This window comes from Pleurodeles waltl, chromosome 2_2 (assembly GCF_031143425.1).
Source record: "Pleurodeles waltl isolate 20211129_DDA chromosome 2_2, aPleWal1.hap1.20221129, whole genome shotgun sequence".
Classification (NCBI taxonomy): domain Eukaryota; kingdom Metazoa; phylum Chordata; class Amphibia; order Caudata; family Salamandridae; genus Pleurodeles; species Pleurodeles waltl.
Genome location: NC_090439.1, coordinates 334576152 through 334593194, shown reverse-complemented (window position 1 = coordinate 334593194; position 17043 = coordinate 334576152). Strand labels below are relative to the sequence as shown.

Sequence of the window (17043 nt, the reverse complement as noted above, 5' to 3'; positions counted from 1 at the left end):
AAGATCGCCGTACTTCGAGAACATGCCATGGTCATTAACCCTTTCCTACACGAGCATAGGGCGCAAAAGGGGATTTCAGCACTTTATAGTATTAATTTTCATTTTAAAATGTCCTTTACTGTCCTCACGTCGTGCACTTGGGTTACCGAAGTTTATTTTTGTAAACCAAGAGCTTTCTTTGGTTGTAGGAAAGGTCAGAGCTGCAGTTTTCTTAGGTCACTGCGTGGGACCTATTCAGAGCCAGGAAGCACCACTTAGCAGCACTCCAGAACAAACCGCTCACCAGAGAAGCCAATATGGCGTAATTAGAGTTACTTTTCTTCCCACAAACTGGTCAACTCCTTTCTTTGCAAGGTGGTTGTGCAAAACATTTAAATAGTTTCCAATGCCGATGTTGATTGGGCGCCTTTCCTTTCAATGCCCCCTCCCTTTGTGCAGTCCCTTGAGGAGAATGATCTCATTAATTCAATATGGGGCTCAAAGGATCATGCTGGATGATTTTATAAATAATTGATGACATTATGTTGGCGGATTGGTAAAGTGGAGAAAAAAACAAAGTCCACTGACATTTATTTTAGTCGACAAACTTCAAAGTGAACCTTTCTTCTCGAGTTGAAATGAATGCCTCTTCTGCCTCTTACTTATGAGCTCCTCCCCTGCACCTCCCACACACAGCCTTCAGAAAATGTAACCAATAATGAGCAAGAGCTGTGCTGTCATGAGGTGATGCCTCTGACATACATGATATAAATGGGTGGTTCTATAGACATGTTATCACACTTCTAGTGACTCGGGTTAACACTTCATATTAGTGAACCAGAGTGCAGATACTTCAGCTATATACATCTGTTAGTGTATATATTCTATTATAGGACATAATTTTAAGCCTTGGTTTAAAGAGGTGCAATGTTTTCATTGCATCAGTCAGCTACATGCTTGAAGAAATTCAGATGGGCAGACAGCTTTATGCATCATCATCCTGTCTGTTTTTCCAATTTTCTGGGGAAATATATTCCTTCGGTAAATAAATCCTTTCCAGCACAGCTTCTGGTTGCCTTCTTCCATTCAAAGGCTTTTCAGCTTCCCCAGCAGTCGCTTCAGAAACCTTCTGAATCCAGATGTCCAGCTCAGCATTTGCCTTTCTCTTCCCTCCCAGGTCCCGCTGACTGGCCGTGCGTGGGCAGCCTCCTAAACGTTATGTGGCATGGAGGACTGAAAAACCAGCATGAAATTATGGTAAGTTATCTGGACCACTTCTCCTCTTGGCACACTGAAATAATCTATGAGTTGGCAGCAGTGGAGCTGTCTCTGAGATAAACGCATCCGTCTTCTACTTCTTGCTATGATTGCTCTTTTGTTTGTGTTGTATTTAGGAGTAGGGAATGAAGTAGGTTTTATGATTAATACTATTAGTAGTGTTAATAATCGCAATATATTTGTTTCTAAATGATTGATTGCATTGCTAGTGTTTCTATTTGTAACAACCATTCTCTCTTTATTTTTATTTGTGTAATTTGATGATTCTTCTACTTCTTCTTATTCTTATTATTAGTAGTAGTATTCGAATTATCAGTAGGATGAGGGAAAGTAGGTGAAATATTGCAAATTAAAATTATATTCTAAGTATTACACTGTGTCTCTATAACTCTTGCTTTGGTGGTATTAATGTATTACTGTACTTATTTCTGTATTTTTGTTTATAATTCATACTAACATTAACATGTTTTTCTTTCTTTTTTCTATTGCTACTGCTACTAGTGATGCTGCTAGTACTACTACCACTACTAATAATAATATTATTAATAATAAATATCATGACTGCTTCTGTTGATGCTATGAATAATAATAGTCCTACTACTAGGAATAGTAATACTGCTAAAAATTATAATATCTATACGATATTGTTTTACTTGTGTATATTTTCTGTATCCTTGCACACTACATTGTTATGCTAATTGATGAAGGGATGAAATCTAGTGAAATGTAATTGCACTGAATATATTCATTTAATTCACACAGTTCCAGAACCATAAGAAATATGGAAAAATATTTAGGATGAACCTGGGCACCTTTAAGTCTGTTCAAATTGCAGACCCAGCTCTTGTGGAATCATTCTTTCGAAGTGAAAGCAGTTATCCCAAACGATTGGAGATCAAGCCTTGGAAAATGTATCGAGACTACAGGGGCGAAGCCTATGGACTCTTAACACTGTGAGTACAGTTGGGAAATAATTGGGGCAGGGTCACAAAACACTTGACTGGCATGACTGGCGCTATTTCGTATTTGGTGCTAAGTTAATGCAGTGCTCGCTCCAAATCATTTACAGCAGTGTTATGAAAACAGGATTCTAGAGGTGGTACTCTGTCACAGGAACGTTTCTGCATATTGTTCTTGTGTGGCATTTTTTGTGGTGGTGATGTGCTCGCTTTTTTTTGTGCTGTCGTGCTTTTGTGCTGCATTCTTGCAATGTGATTTTCATTCTGTTGTGATGTACTGCGGTTGATTTGCATTCTGTTTTGACTTTTGTTGTGATGTATCCTGTTATACTTTAATTGTGTTATATTGCCTTGTACACTCACTTATGTTAGATTGTTCTTTTGGATATATCAACAAACGTTGCTACATGTACACACAAAAGGAGCACGTGCCTGGAAAGTTCCTGTAACATGCAAGCATTTACCGCTAGTGAGGTAAAATAGACCTACTCCAGCTCTTTAGCTACTCTAGACACGAGCCATCGCATGACTAAGTGTACAGCTGCTACACTCCAACCACTACTAAGCAACAGAACGAGAGATTCTTTAACATTTAACAATCCGCTCGATAAATGGAGGTATAGCGCCTTAGAACTTCACCATTCTGAATTGCATTCCGTAGCAGAGTGCTGCAGATTTCACAAATACATGATTTTCCTTGAGTGCAGGACACTTGGCACCACTCCACCCTCTCACGTACTTCAAAGGCACAGTCAAGCGCTGTCACACACTAATTGGACCTTAAAGAAGCTGCCTGGGCCGTGGCAACTGGGTATCCCTAATTATAGCGCCCCTTGAGGGTTGAAAATAAACAAGGAACACTCCTGCAACTTTCTTATGGTGTGTTAATTTTGGATGCTGTGAATACTTTCATGGTTAGTGCAGAATATGGCAAATAACTATTCTGTTATCTGTGTAGCTGAGTGGGTTGTGCAGAATTGGCTTCTCTTAACTGCTTATTCCGCTTCACAGAGGTTCTTGTGTGATGGGGAAGTGCTCACACCCTATCCCTCCAGCTTTAACAATGAAAGGCTTGAAATGTGACGAACTTTCTCCCAGCTCTACTGGCATTCGAGAAACATTCTATGTTAGGTGATTGCGCTGTGTCGTGCTAGAGCCGTAGAAGCATCACTCTGAAGTGCTTTTTGCTCTGTTCCCAAGCGACAAAAAGCTCTAATGAGCAGAGTTTGTGGTTGATTAGTGCCCGGGTCTTGTACTCTTCAGAGGCACTGCCATAACATAGGATCACATTTATGGGCGTGCCTAAAAATTGCATTTTTCCTCTTGAATTCAAATAGGGATTTCTTGGATAGAGTGAAGGCACAACGGCTGATGAATTCCAGAAGGAACTGATGCAAAGGTTACTGATCACATAGTGTGCTAGACTTGCCCTGCGGCCACAGCCCACATGGAAATGCTGAAGGTTGTGTGCTCCTGGATCATGGGGACCGAGCACAGGGGCTGACGAATTCTGCACCCTCTGCCCAGAAGATTCTGTACCTCTGCACAGATCCTGCAGGGTGCTATTGGAAGTCATGCAAAACAAGCTATGAAGGAAAATGGACACAGTGCATGGTTGATGGCTACTATCTGTGCACAGAGCCAACAGAACACGGAGCAGTGAATGCCCAGCAGACTCAGGAGCAAGGCTAGTACACAAAGGGCACGGCTATAGATTCAATGCCCCATGCCCTGTGTCCAGTGCACATAAGGCTTAGTTGAAGGATGTGCAAAACAGATCCTGGGGATAGGGAAACTGAGCAAAGGACATGGCATTAGATCCTTTTTTCTGCTCAGAGTTTGCAAGACAAAACTGAAAGCCAATCGTGGTGATCTCTCAGGGCAAGGATGGTGCACATCGGGTGTGGTCATGTGCTACAGGTACAGGTTATATATATGTAGGCTAATAGATGTTTGTTAATGCCTGTGTGCAGAAAAAACCCTCCTGAAATGGACATTGTCCATTCCCTGCTTGTTCTAGGCCAAGGGGCGTGGTTACAAGGCATTACCTTAGGTTTGAGTGCCCAGAACTCTTTGGTAATTGCTCGATATTGTGCCTAATATGCTTGGGGGCAGTAGAAACAGCCACTCTTTTACCAATCTATTCATAGACCGATCATAGCAAGTCCAAAAGCTTTTTTGCAGGTGGCCCTGAAGCAGAGGGAGTTGGACTGTGTCTAATACCTCCACGCTGTGGCTTAAAAAGGGAGACAGTGGTTCCGGGGATAGTGGCCTGTAAGGGTTGGGGTGGAGAGAAAAGGTCGTGCATAGAACAGGACTTTATCTTAAAGTATGCTGCCACTGTTGACAGCCATGCAGAGTAGGTTCTGCTCCCTAGGGAGAAGGTAGAGGGCATGGATATTGAGGCCCTTGAGCATGATTAGATAAATCCTTAAATGTCTCTGTGGTCAAAAAGATGGGGCTTCTGGAAAGGCCTTAGGTCATGCCTTATGATTTTAGCTTAAAAAGTCAAATCAAAGGTCTTACCTAGGGGATACTGAACAGCAGGGTACGCCAATTTAACATATCTAAAAGCCACGTCTTTGAGTAAGTCATATCCTAGGGTCACTTCTTTTGCCTAAGATGTGTAAAGGACAGGGTGACCATTCAACATTTTGAACAATACATAACATCATATGTTTGGTATCAGTGCATATGCAACCATTTGTTTTCAATATTGTTTCTGAATATATCTATTATATAGAAGTCTGTCTTGTCTATGCAAAAGATGTGTGGGCCCTTTTTATTTATCATTAGAACTACATTCTTTGCTATCCCATGTCAGTGTAATGGCTGCCTCTTGCAGCCATATAATTCCTGGTAGGTCAGTAGAGTTGCAGTCAGGGTACTGAATGGAATGTCACTGTTATTATACCCTTTTTCATCTTCATGTATCTGAACATAGCGATGCCATCAATGCTCTCATTGATGTGCTCTATGATGCCATGTGTGAGTGTATGAGCAGAGGTTAGGTGACACTGTGGGTTCACAGTTAAGAGTTTCAGTAGTGTATAACTTCTGGATTTAAAAAATGTGCCACATACCTTTTTAGTGGCATTTTTATGTTGTGTCTTTGGTTATGCAATCTGTTCAGTGCCTCTGTCACACTACACGCTGGCCTTGGCCTGCGTGTACACAGTGCCCAGTCAACACAGAGAGCCTTAGCCACACCCTGTGGCAAGAAGCACAGCCCGAGTACCAACCTGGCTTTGGTGAAGGGCATGACCTATTAGTACAGGGCAAAGAGACCAAATTACCCCTATCTAAGGACCTAGTAGTAAAAGGACAAAGGGCATTGTTTGTGGTTAGGTTATGTGCCCAATGCGCCTACGTGGATTATGAGTACACGGTCCAGTACCACTGCTCAGGACCACAGAGGACTGTCCTTAATTTATTGTTATTTTATGTTTTTTGGGAAGTTTTATATAGCAGGAACACCCATCAAGGTATCAGAGAGCTGTACAGAGGAGGTGATGCGTAGATAAGAATAGGTGCATGTAGGGAATACAGTATATGTAACGTAAGGTTAAGCATTCTAAATAAAAAAACACAAGCATAGTAGAGATAAAAAGTAACACAAATTACAAAGTAAAATGATGTCCAGGTCTTTATACATAAAATAATAATCAGGTCCGAGTAGCTTCATGCTTATAGTTGCAGGTATTTGTTCATGAGTAACCGTCTTACTTCCCTTTTGAATGAAAAGGTTGAAGGGTTACATCTGGTTTCAGGAGGAATAACTTTCCAATTCTTGGGGCAAGACCAGAAAATCAGCGCTTATAAGTTCTCTTCTTTTTAAACTTTTGTGGTTTCAACTGTAGAGCATCAAAAATTCCTAGGGACAGACTCGTACCAGATAGATTGAGTTTTTTTGCCAGGTAGGCGGGACTGTTATAATGAAGAGCTTTGAGAGTCAAACAAGCTATCTTGAACTGAATCCTCTTTTGATAGATAGCCAATTGAGTTGTAGTAGGTCTGGTGTAATTTGATCCCGTTTTCTTGATTCTGTGATGAGCCTAGCAGCTGAGTGAGTACACTGTAGCCCTTAAAGGACCTAGCTTAGCTCTGGGTAGCCCTGCCAGGGTTGTTCTTCCGTACTCTAAAAGGGAGATAGCTCAGGATTAGACAGCTCACTGCAAGTCACTTGGAGCTAGAAACAGTTTCCTTTTTATTATTGTGTTAATTAATGGTCTTTGGCCACACTGTTACAGTCTTTGAACCATACGCTATTCCCAGTATCCACTCAGCATGACTTCTAGCCATGTTCCTTACACAAGTTCCCTGATCCCACTGCACACAGCAGATGGCCATGCCCACCATATACCAGACAAACATCCTTGCTGTCTATCACTGGTTGCATCCAATGGCTCTACTGGCAAGCCCAGATAAACCACAGTTGAGCAAGGTGGACATAGGGCTCATACAGTACTACTCCCTCTAAGTGATGTTTTGGAAAACAGGTGTATGCTAGACTATTTAAACATGCGCATAGTGGTCCCATGCAATCTTCTATTTTCCAGGAGTCTGATGGGAGCAGAGTGGGAAAAATAAAACTACTCTAGTTTGATTGTTTTATTTATCAGATAGATGACCTGTCTCTCTGGTTAGACACACTTCAGAGGACCCAACTTTAGAAATACCAGTTAGGTTAGAGCTCTAATGCTTTCGAAAATTAAAATATCTGTACACTTTCTTAAATGTATCAGGCTTTGGTGACAGAAAGCATGGTGATATCATAAAAGCTTTATCTTCTAAATAAAGAAAGTCCCCATCTGCTGTGATAGCAATATGTTTCTTACATCCCATTCAAACATTAACCTTTTATTATTATACAAACACCTACAATTTAATATAAAATGGAAAATCAGTCATTTCGACCCAAGCATCAGTTTGGCATTGTCTCAAATTATGTCAATAAAAGGACTATGCAGATCCTAAGTAGAAAAAGGGGGAGAAGAAGATCTAGAATGGGGATAGCCTTAATCATCAGATTGGAAGATCTGATTGCTCAGGAGCAAGAGCCCTTACACACCCAGAAGGGTGTCATGCTTCATCATCAGGCAGCTCCTCGTTGGGCTGGTGCTGCAGTGCCTAATGGGCCCCATCAGGGGGCTCTTTCTTGGAGTTCTTTTGTATAATGCCGATGTGAAGGGTGAGGTGCAATGTAGTACGTTTATGTGAGAAGACTGGTGTAATGTGAGTGTTAGAAATGGGGTCTTTGGTTGGCAGTCAGGTCAACCCCTGTCCAAGCAAGAACCCTCACTCTAGTCAGGGTAAAGGAGAATCACCCTCAGTTAACCCCCGTTCACCCCCTTGGTAGTTTGGCATGAGCAGGCAGGCTTAACTTCAGAAGCAAGGTGTAAAGTATTTGTACCCACACACAGTAGTAACTCAGTGAAGACACTACAAAATGACACAACATAGGTTTAGAAAAATAGATAATATTTATCTAAACAAAACAAGACCAAAATGACTAAAATCCCACATACATAAGTCAAGTGATGAATTTAAAAAGTAAAAGTCTTAAATCCTTTAGAAAACAGTGAGAACATTGTTAGTCTACAAAAGTAACTGGGTAGTGTCAAAATAAGACTGCATGGGCTAGTGTGCATCAGAAAAGGTCAGCGATACGTCAATTTCTCACTTGCAAGTGAAAGCATGCATCGTTCCTCCTCCGGTCGGATTGGTGTGCGTCATTTATTCTCTCCTGCAAGAGAGCGATGCATCGTTCCAGACGGGAACCTCAGGTCTGGGCAGGCTTTCCATTGGTTTTCCACACCCAGCGATGTTGTGTAGACATCCGGTTGCACGATGTCAAGAAACCGCACTGCGTGGGGGCTTGCGTTGGTAACAGCAGCCTCTGCGGGTGTTGCACGTCGTTTCTCCAGCTATGTTTCGTCGATCTTCCAGCCGCGATGCAGGTGGAGCTTTGATTTGAGCCATGAGGCCGGTGGCGCATCGTGGGTGATGCTTCGAAAGTTTCCCCGCACAGATGTCTTTGCATGGATTTCTGTCCTTTTCCCCCAGCTGCACCTTTCAAGGGCCCGAAGACAGGTTAGGGCACTACTTGGTAGGCAGGATTCTCAACAGAAAGCCCAAGAGAAGTCTTTGCTGTCCCTGAGACTTCAACAACAGGAGGCAAGCTCAGCTTAGAGATTTTTCATCAGTGGGAAGTCACACAAAAGTCAGTCTTTGTCCTCTCTCATGCAGAAGCAGGTACTATGGGCCAACCCAGTAAAACACAGTCAAAGGCAAAGGGGCAGCCTCCAGCTTCTCCAGCTCTTCTCCTTGGCAAAGGTTCCTCTTGGTTCCAGAAGTAATCTGATTTCCAGGGGTTTGGGTGCTCTTCTTAAACTCCTTTCTGCCTTTGAAGTAGGCCTACTTCAAAGGAAAGTCTCTCTTGTTTGTGAGATCCTGCCTTGTCTAGGCCCCAGACACACACCAGGGGGTTGGAGACTGCAATGTGTTAGGACTGACACAGCCCTTTCAGGTTTAAGTGACCACTCCTCCCCTTTCCTCAGCCCAGAGGCCCATCAGGAAATGGAAAACCCCAGCTCCCTTTGTGTCATTGTCTAGAGGAGAGGTGCAAACAGCCCAACTGTCAAACTGACCCAGACAGGGAATCCACAAACAAGCAGAGTCACAGAATGGTTTAAGCAAGAAAATGCTTTCTTTCTAAAAGTGGCATTTTCAAACACAAAATCTAAAAAACAACTTCACTAAAAGATGTATTTTTACATTGTGAGTTCAGAGACCCCAAACTCCATATGTCTATCTGCCCCCAAATGGAATCTTCACTTTAATCATTTTTAAAGGCAGCCCCCATGTTAACCTATGAGACAGATAGGCCTTGCACCAGGAAAAACCACAATTGGCAGTATTTCACTGTCAGGAAATGTAAAACACATCAGTACATGTCCCACCTTTAACATACACTGCACCCTGCCCATGGGGTTACCTAGGGCCTACCTTAGGGGTGCCTTACATGTATAAAAAGGGCAGGTTTAGGCCTGGCAAGTGGGTACACTTGCCAAGTCGAATTGGCAATATAAAACTGCACTCACAGACACTGCAGTGGCAGGTCTGAGCCATGTTTACAGGGCTGCTTATGTGGGTGGCTCAACCAGTGCAGCAGGCCCACAAGTAGCATTTGATTTACAGGCCCTGTGCACCTTTAGTGCACTTTACTTATGACTTACCAGTAAATCAAATATGGTAATCATGGATAAGCCAATGTGCATGTGTAATTTGTACAGTGAACACTTACACTTTAGCACTGGTCAGCAGTGGTAAAGTGTCCAGAGCAAACAAAACAACAAAAACAGAACCCAGCATACAGAAACAACCTGGGAAGTAGAGGCAAAAAGTTAGGGACGACCGTGCCAATGATGCCAAGTCTAACGCGTGTCCCCCCAAGCTGAAAGTGGGGAGCAACTACCCAACCTCATGGGATTCTCATCACTAAGGCGGAATAATCTGGACAGACTATCAACATTGGCGTGGTCGGTGCCAGGGTGGTGTTCCACCGTAAAGTCCATTCCCTATAGGGAGATGGACCACCTCAACAATTTGGGATTTTCACCCCTCATCTGCATTAACCATTTGAGGGGCATGTAGTCTGTCTGAATCCGGAAGTGAGTCCTAAACAAGTAGGGTCTTAGCTTCGTCAGTGCCCAGACCACAGCAAAAGCTTCATGCTGAATTGCACTCCACCTATGTTCCCTGGGAAGTAACCTCCTGCTAATGAAGGCTACAGGTTGATCTAGGCTCGCTTCATTAAGCTGTGAGAGTACTGCTCCAATACCATGCTCTGAGGCGTCTGTATGCACAACAAATTCCTTTGAATAGTCAGGTGCCTTCAATACAGGTTCTGTGCACATGGCAGCCTTCAGAGCATCAAAAGCTGTCTGGCAAGACTCAATCCAGATCACATTTCTGGGCTGCTTTTTGGAAGTTAACTCAGTCAAGGGAGCAATAATTGTGCCATACCCCTTGACAAATCTCCTATAGTATCCTGTGAGACCTAAAAAAGTCTCTCACCTCAGTCTGGGTCTTGGGGGGCTCCCAAGCCGGAATTAATTCAATGTTAGGCTGCAGGGGGGCCACCTGGCCACTCCCTACTTGGTGACCCAAGTACACCACAGAAACCTGCCCTATTTGGCACTTGCTTGCCTTAATAGTGAGGCCTGCCTTCTGCATGGCATCCAACACTTTTCAGAGGTGCTGCAAGTGTTCCTCCCACATGGAACTGAACACAGCTATGTCGTCCAGGTAGGTGGCACAGAAATCATCCAGACCAGCCAACACCTGGTTGACCAACCTCTGAAAGGTGGCATGGGCATTCTTCATTCCAAAGGGCATCACCCTGAAATGGTAGTGCCCATTTGGTGTGGAGATTGCAGACCTCTCCTTAGCCCCCTCAGTCAGGGCGATCTGCCAGAACCCAGAGGTAAGATCAAACGTACTTAGGTACTTGGCTGCTCTCAATCGGTCAATCAGCTGATCAGCTCGGGGGATGGGATGCGCTTCAGTTTTAGTGACCGCATTGAGTTCCCGGTAATCCACACAGATCTGGAATGGCACCAGGAGCAGCAGGCTTTTGGACCAAAACCACTGGACTGGCCCAAGGGCTGCTGGAAAACTCAATAACCCCCAATGCTAACATTTTAGAGACTTCCTCTTTAATGTTAGCCCTTACCCTGTCAGTAACTCTGAAACTTTGTGTTTAACAGGAGGACTGTCCCCAGTGTCCACATCGTGTGTACACAAGTGCGTGACCCCTGGGATCGGGGAGAACAGTGAGGCAAACAGTCCCAACACCAGACGAAAGTCCCTCTGCTGCTCTGGGGTCAGGGAGGGGGAGAAGATCCCTCCCTCCACAGACCCATCTTTTTCTCCAGCAGACAGGAGGTCAGGAAGAGTTTCACTCTCTTCCTCCATCCCGTCATCTCTTGCTAGGAGCATGGACAATTCAGTCCGCTCAAAGTGTGGCTCCAGCCGGTTCACATGCAGAACCCTAAAGGGTTCCTGGGAGTCTACGATTCCACCAGATAGGTGACTTCCCTCTTGTGCTCCACCACCTCAAACGGCCTAGTCCACTTGTGCTGGAGCACCCTAGGATCCACTGGTGCCATCACCCACACTTTCTGACCAGGTTGAAACTTGACTAGATTGGCATTCTGGTCATACCAGCATTTCATGTCTTCCTGGCTTGCTTCCAGGTTCTCCTGTGCGAGACTCCTCAAGCGGACAGTCTGGGTTCTCAGAGCCAGCATGTAACTGAATACATCTTGGGGGGAATTACTAGGGGCTTTCTCCAAAGCCTCCTTTACCAAACTCAAAGATCCCCTCACAGGGTGGCCATACAACAGCTCAGAAGGACTAAAACCAAGCCCTTTTTAAGGCACCTCCCTGTAAGCGAACAGAAGGCATGGCAAGAAGATGTCCCACTTCTGCCTCAAGGGCTCTGACAGGCCCATTATCATGCCTTTCAAGGTGCAGTTGAATCTCTCAACTTGACCATTGCTTTGGGGGAGGAAAGGTGTGGTGAACTCGCACGTTACCCCATACACCTTCCGTACGGACTTCATATATATTGATATGAAATTGGTACCCCTATCAGACACCACCTCCTTGGGGAACCCCATGCGGGTAAAAACCTCCATCAGTGCATGGCCCACCACATGGGCAGTGATCTATCTCAAAGGACTGGCTTCTGGGTACCGGGTGGTATGGTGCACCAAGACCAGGATAAGCTGTTTCCCATGGCTGTCTTGGGACTGAGAGGCCCCACAATGATGAATACCAACCGTCTCAAAGGGAGTACTAACCACAGGGAAAGGCTGGAGGGGAGCTTTACTTTTCCCCCCACTCTTGCCTGACAAGTTGGGCAAGACCTACAATGAGCATCAGAGTGCCTGCGCATTTGGGGCCAATCAAAGTAGGTGACAAGCTGCTCAAAGGTCCTGTCCTGCCCTAAATGACCTGCCAAACGTACTTCATAAGCCAGACCCAGTAGGAAGGCTCTGAAGCACTGGGGTATCACATGCAAACAGGCTGACCCAGGCTCAGGAACCTTAAGCTTGCTATATAGGAAGCCATCCTCCCAGTAAATCAAATGTGATCCAAGCTCCTTGCCAGCCACCTGGTCTGCCGCTTGCTGCCGCAAACCCTCCAGATATGCTGAGATCATGCACAACTATTTTGGATGTAAGTAATGACAACACCAGGTCAACATTTATGTATTGCTGTAAGTAGCATCTTTATTGCCTTGACTTCAGGTAATATATGTGTGATTAGGACATAGGTAAGCACTATACACAAACAGGTGCTAGTTACAGTGTCACACTATTAGCATCATAGTATCACTTCATTGCTACATGATATGCAAGTCCCCTGTACCTCTCAACATTACATCCTACGTCCATGCACTCCACTTGAGTCCTCAGTCTCGGTGGCACCACTTGTTGCGGGGTCCAAGACAGTAGTGTGTCTGGTACAGCAACGCCTAGGATCCATCACAGGGGCTGTGAGGCTGTTGAGGCTACAGAGCTCATCACTATCCCCACCACCCAATTCGCTGTTTGTAGCACTCTGTGCCAACAACATTGTCTCCAAAACATTGGTGATTTGCACCAATCCTTGTGCAAAACCCCAACTGCAGTGTGCCATCTCTACTTGTATGCCCACAGCACGTTGTGATACCAATGCAGTTGTGGTAGTGAGCCAATTGACAGATCTGCCGAACCCATCCAACCTGCCCATCAATTGGTGATGGCAACTACGGTGGCTGACATGCTCCTGCTGCATCACAGTGCAGAGTTCCCTAATGACATTTGTCATCTCCTTTGCATGTTCTACTGCTGTTTGCTGTCCCTCATGCAGCTTGCACATGTTTCATGGAGAGACTCTAACTGCTTGTGCATTGCTCCCATGTTTTCATTAAGTGACTCCAACGGCTTGTGCATTGATCCCATGTTGTCATTGTGAGACTCAAACTGCCTGTGCATTGACCTCATGTGTTTACATTTCAGGCGCTGCAATTTCAGCATGGAAGCCTCAAGGCCACCAAACAGTGATGAGCCCTCTCCTCACTCTGTGCACTGTCTGTCTTCTTCGCAACGCCTCCTGAGGGGAGTGGACTGACCCTGGGGCAGGGACTGCTGTCTGTCGGTGCATCTAGCCTCTGGGGGTGGTGTGGGTACTTCATCTGGCATTTCATCGGAGTCCAGGTTATACTCAGGGAGGGGTAGCACTTTCCCACTGCATCTAGTTGGTGCTTGCATGAAGGACTCACTGGTGTTTGAGTCGGAGTGTGGCTGACTTTCGCTATCCCCCACATGTCCACCTTCTGCTGCGTCAGGGCCCGGAACATCTGCAACAACAATGTGCAGCATGTCATTCTTCGATATGTACTCACACAGTTGCGTAATAGGATTAAATTTACCCTGGCATAGTATCTCTGAGAGTCTTTTGTGTTGTGTATCTATTTGGCTTTACACTATCTCACTATTTATGTGGTAGTTGCACTTTAGGGGTGTGAACTACCACTCCCATAATGCATTGATGTGTTGTATGTAAGATGGGGCATGGACTAATTATCGCACTGCATAGTGCCATAGCTATTTTCTAAGGGCTAATTGTACATGCACATATGTGGAATCACATCATTACTGCCCTTACCTTTGCTGGTGCTGGGTGTGCCTGAGGTGTCAATGTCAGTGACACCACTGACAGCTTCAGGAAGCAGTGTGGACTCCACCAAGTCTTCCATTGGTGTAGACGGCGTCTGGGTGGGTGGTCCTGCTCCGGTGCCCTTCAACCTGCTTGCTACCCTCTCTTTGGCATGTGAACTCAGGTCGTACCAGCGCTTGCGTATCTCCTAACGGAGCGCTGTGTAACACCCACTGCGCATATTTTGGTCTGGATGTCTGACCACAGTTTTATCTTCTCACTTTCAGTTACCTGTAGTGAGTGTTTTCCAAATAACTTGTTGTGGTTCCTGACCACCTCCTCCGTGAGCACCTCCAATTCCTGCTCACTGAATTTGATTTTGGGCTTCCTATCTCCTTTCTCTTTCACATTCCCATCAGTAGCCATTATCCTGTTTTTTCCTAGCTGACTCTCAAGATTGCCTCCCTGGTGTTTGGCTGGTTCTCTCTGCCTGCTCCTGTGGCTGGGGCTTCTGGAAACAGCATGCACTGACTCACTTTCTGGTTGTGATGTCATCAGGCTATTCTAGGTTGCCGGATTCACAGTCTGCGATTTGCAAATGCCTATTCACTATTTTTTGCGATTCGGTATTTGGAACACGCGAATTGCGATTGCGATTTTTGAGAAATCGTTATTACCGACTCGCAATTTTCATACATTCCATTTTAGATTTCTTGAATAGCGATTTCTTAAAATTCGCTATTTAAGAAATGCAAACCGAAAGCTTGATACATCTGGCCCCAATTCTCATCCATCTCAGCTCTTTCTAGAAAGTTTTGGGTGTTCCCGTCAAGTGGGGGCCAAGAAAAAGGGGACCATAAACTTGTTTTCCCATTAATTTTTCAATAAGAAAATTAACAGTAATTCCGTCAAAACTGCTGAATGGAATTCCACCAAATTTCCCATAACTCTACAACTTGATCCAGCAAGCATGATTTTTGTGATTTGGTGTAAATCTGTTCAGTAGTTTTTGAGCAATAAACCCTCAAAAACGTATATTTCACTCCATGGAGGATCTGTGAATCTGATTGGCTGCCACCACATCGACAACAATTTAGCAGCAGTGATCTCATGCCTTAGGACTCAGTCCAGAATGCTGGAAACAAAAAGTTAAAAAAGATATCCCTTGCAGGCCTGGTAGGGTGGCCCCTGGGACAAATCTATTTCTTAAAAATTTTGCTGCAAATTTACAGTGGATTTGTGCTTTAAAAATACAGTTCCATCGGGCAGGGTCAGGTCTTGTTGGGGAGTGGCATGAGGGTTTTTAAAGCAGAGGGGGTGAGTGCCCCCACTTCAGGCCCCAGAGACCCCATGCCCTGGGCTGCCTTGACACAACATGGAAGGGAGTGTGCAGCCCCCTCCCCAAGCCTTTTCAGGCTCCAGGAACCCCACCCCCTGGGTTCAAGTGTTTTTAATAAGGGGAGGGAGTGCACAGCTCCTGTCTCCAAACCTTAAAAAGCACATGGGGACACCATCACTTGTTCCCACACTGATATGCAAGGGAAGGCGGTGCATGCCCCTCCTCACCGAGCCTTGAAGAGGGCCTGGGGATCTCATCCCCTGGGGCCGGTAAATTACAAAAGGAGAGGTAGGCATATGTGTGGACCCTCTGCTGAGCCCGTGTTTGGCCCCAGGGACCCAAACCCTATGGTCTAATATGACATCAGTGTCCTGGGGATCTCTTCCATCAGTACACTGCTGTTTTCCACCCAGGAGAGTGTGGGCATACACTGCCCACATGCACCTGGGCAGAAAACTGAAGTTAGCTCCTCCCCTTCTGGAGCAGCAACAAATGGATGTATGGCATTTATAGAGTAGGACATCCGTTCTTACATTTTACATGTCTGTCAGTGAAAAATCCCCAAAGCAGTTTTGACTGTGGCAAGGCTGGTTCTCCCTTCAAAAAGCACTGGGTATCATTAAAACATCTCATAATACACAGCTTCAGTTTGGGAACAGCTACAACCATGGTTTAAAGACTTAAATTAATAGGAATTTTAAATCCAATTTTATGGTCAAGATGTATTTTAAATTACAATTTTGAAAATGTCAGATTTAGACATTTTCCATTTTCCTGCTAAAACGTTCTAGAAGTTTGTCAGAGTTAATCACCAATTGCCAACTGGCAGCCTGCTGGGAGGTGTGAATGGGTCCCAGGAAAAAGAACAAAAGGGCCTTAGCTGGGTGGAGGTGTGACCTTCTCCTGAAAGGATAGCTGGATGATGAGCCCACCAAATGCACAAGCTTCAAATGCCCATCCCTTCAGACTGGCAGATGTAGTTCACACCTAGGCCTGCCCCCATCATTGTCTAAGTAGCCAAAATGGCACCAATCCCAGATTGGGGAAAACATGTTCCAGAACTGGTTTGCAGAGGGAGTACCTCATTTGCCCAGACACACCTCACAAGTGTGCCCAGAGCATTGACCGGGGAAGAAAGATTCTGCCATGCTGGATTCTGTAAGAGCAGGTTATTATGTGATTGTTTAAGGTTAAACCACCAGGTATTTTATCAAAGTGGGTAGGGTTGGCTTCTAATGGACAGGTAGTTTCCCACACCCGCAAGCAAGTGCAGGCTTAAAAGTGGCACCCCAGAGTACCTGCTTCAGAACACTGCTGGACCTCAGGTGGACAGAAGAAGTACTGCACCTGCTGAATTCTGACTTTGAAAATAGGACTGCACTTGATGTAACCTATGGCAAGAACCATGAAGGGCTGAACCTGTTCCTGCTTGAACCGAGGATGGAAGAGTGGGCTCCGAGGGCTAGTTTGATGGTCTCCTTTTAAAGTCCAGAAAAACAAATGCTGCAAGAATCCTAAGCATCTCCTGGGCTAAGCAGAACAGTTCCAGATGGATTTGTCCTGGACCCTGCCGGTGGCTTCTAGGAAATATGGTTCTAATCCTCAAATGGTTTCTAAAAGGGCCTGGACTCTTGGCTGGTGTTAGAGTTTATTTTTGTCCCCCAGTGTTGCAAGACTGGACATAGAAACTTTCCGGATATTTTGCAAAAACAACCCAAGGCTACAAGAGGCTGGCAAAATGAATTGCCTGTGGTATTCAACTTACTAGTTTACCCC

The 17043-nt window shown here is 45.0% G+C and overlaps 1 protein-coding gene across 1 annotated transcript in view; it reads left to right on the top strand.

Annotated features, from left to right (window-relative positions):
• The first annotated feature begins 910 nt into the window (after positions 1 to 910).
• LOC138273292 (1,25-dihydroxyvitamin D(3) 24-hydroxylase, mitochondrial-like) overlaps positions 911 to 17043 on the top strand; it is a 123990-nt gene continuing 107857 nt past the window's right edge. The window contains exons 1-2 of the mRNA XM_069218882.1: positions 911 to 1236; positions 2020 to 2210. Coding sequence (XP_069074983.1) covers positions 967 to 1236; positions 2020 to 2210 — 461 coding nt within the window. The 5' untranslated portion in view covers positions 911 to 966. The remainder of the gene's footprint in view (positions 1237 to 2019; positions 2211 to 17043) is intronic.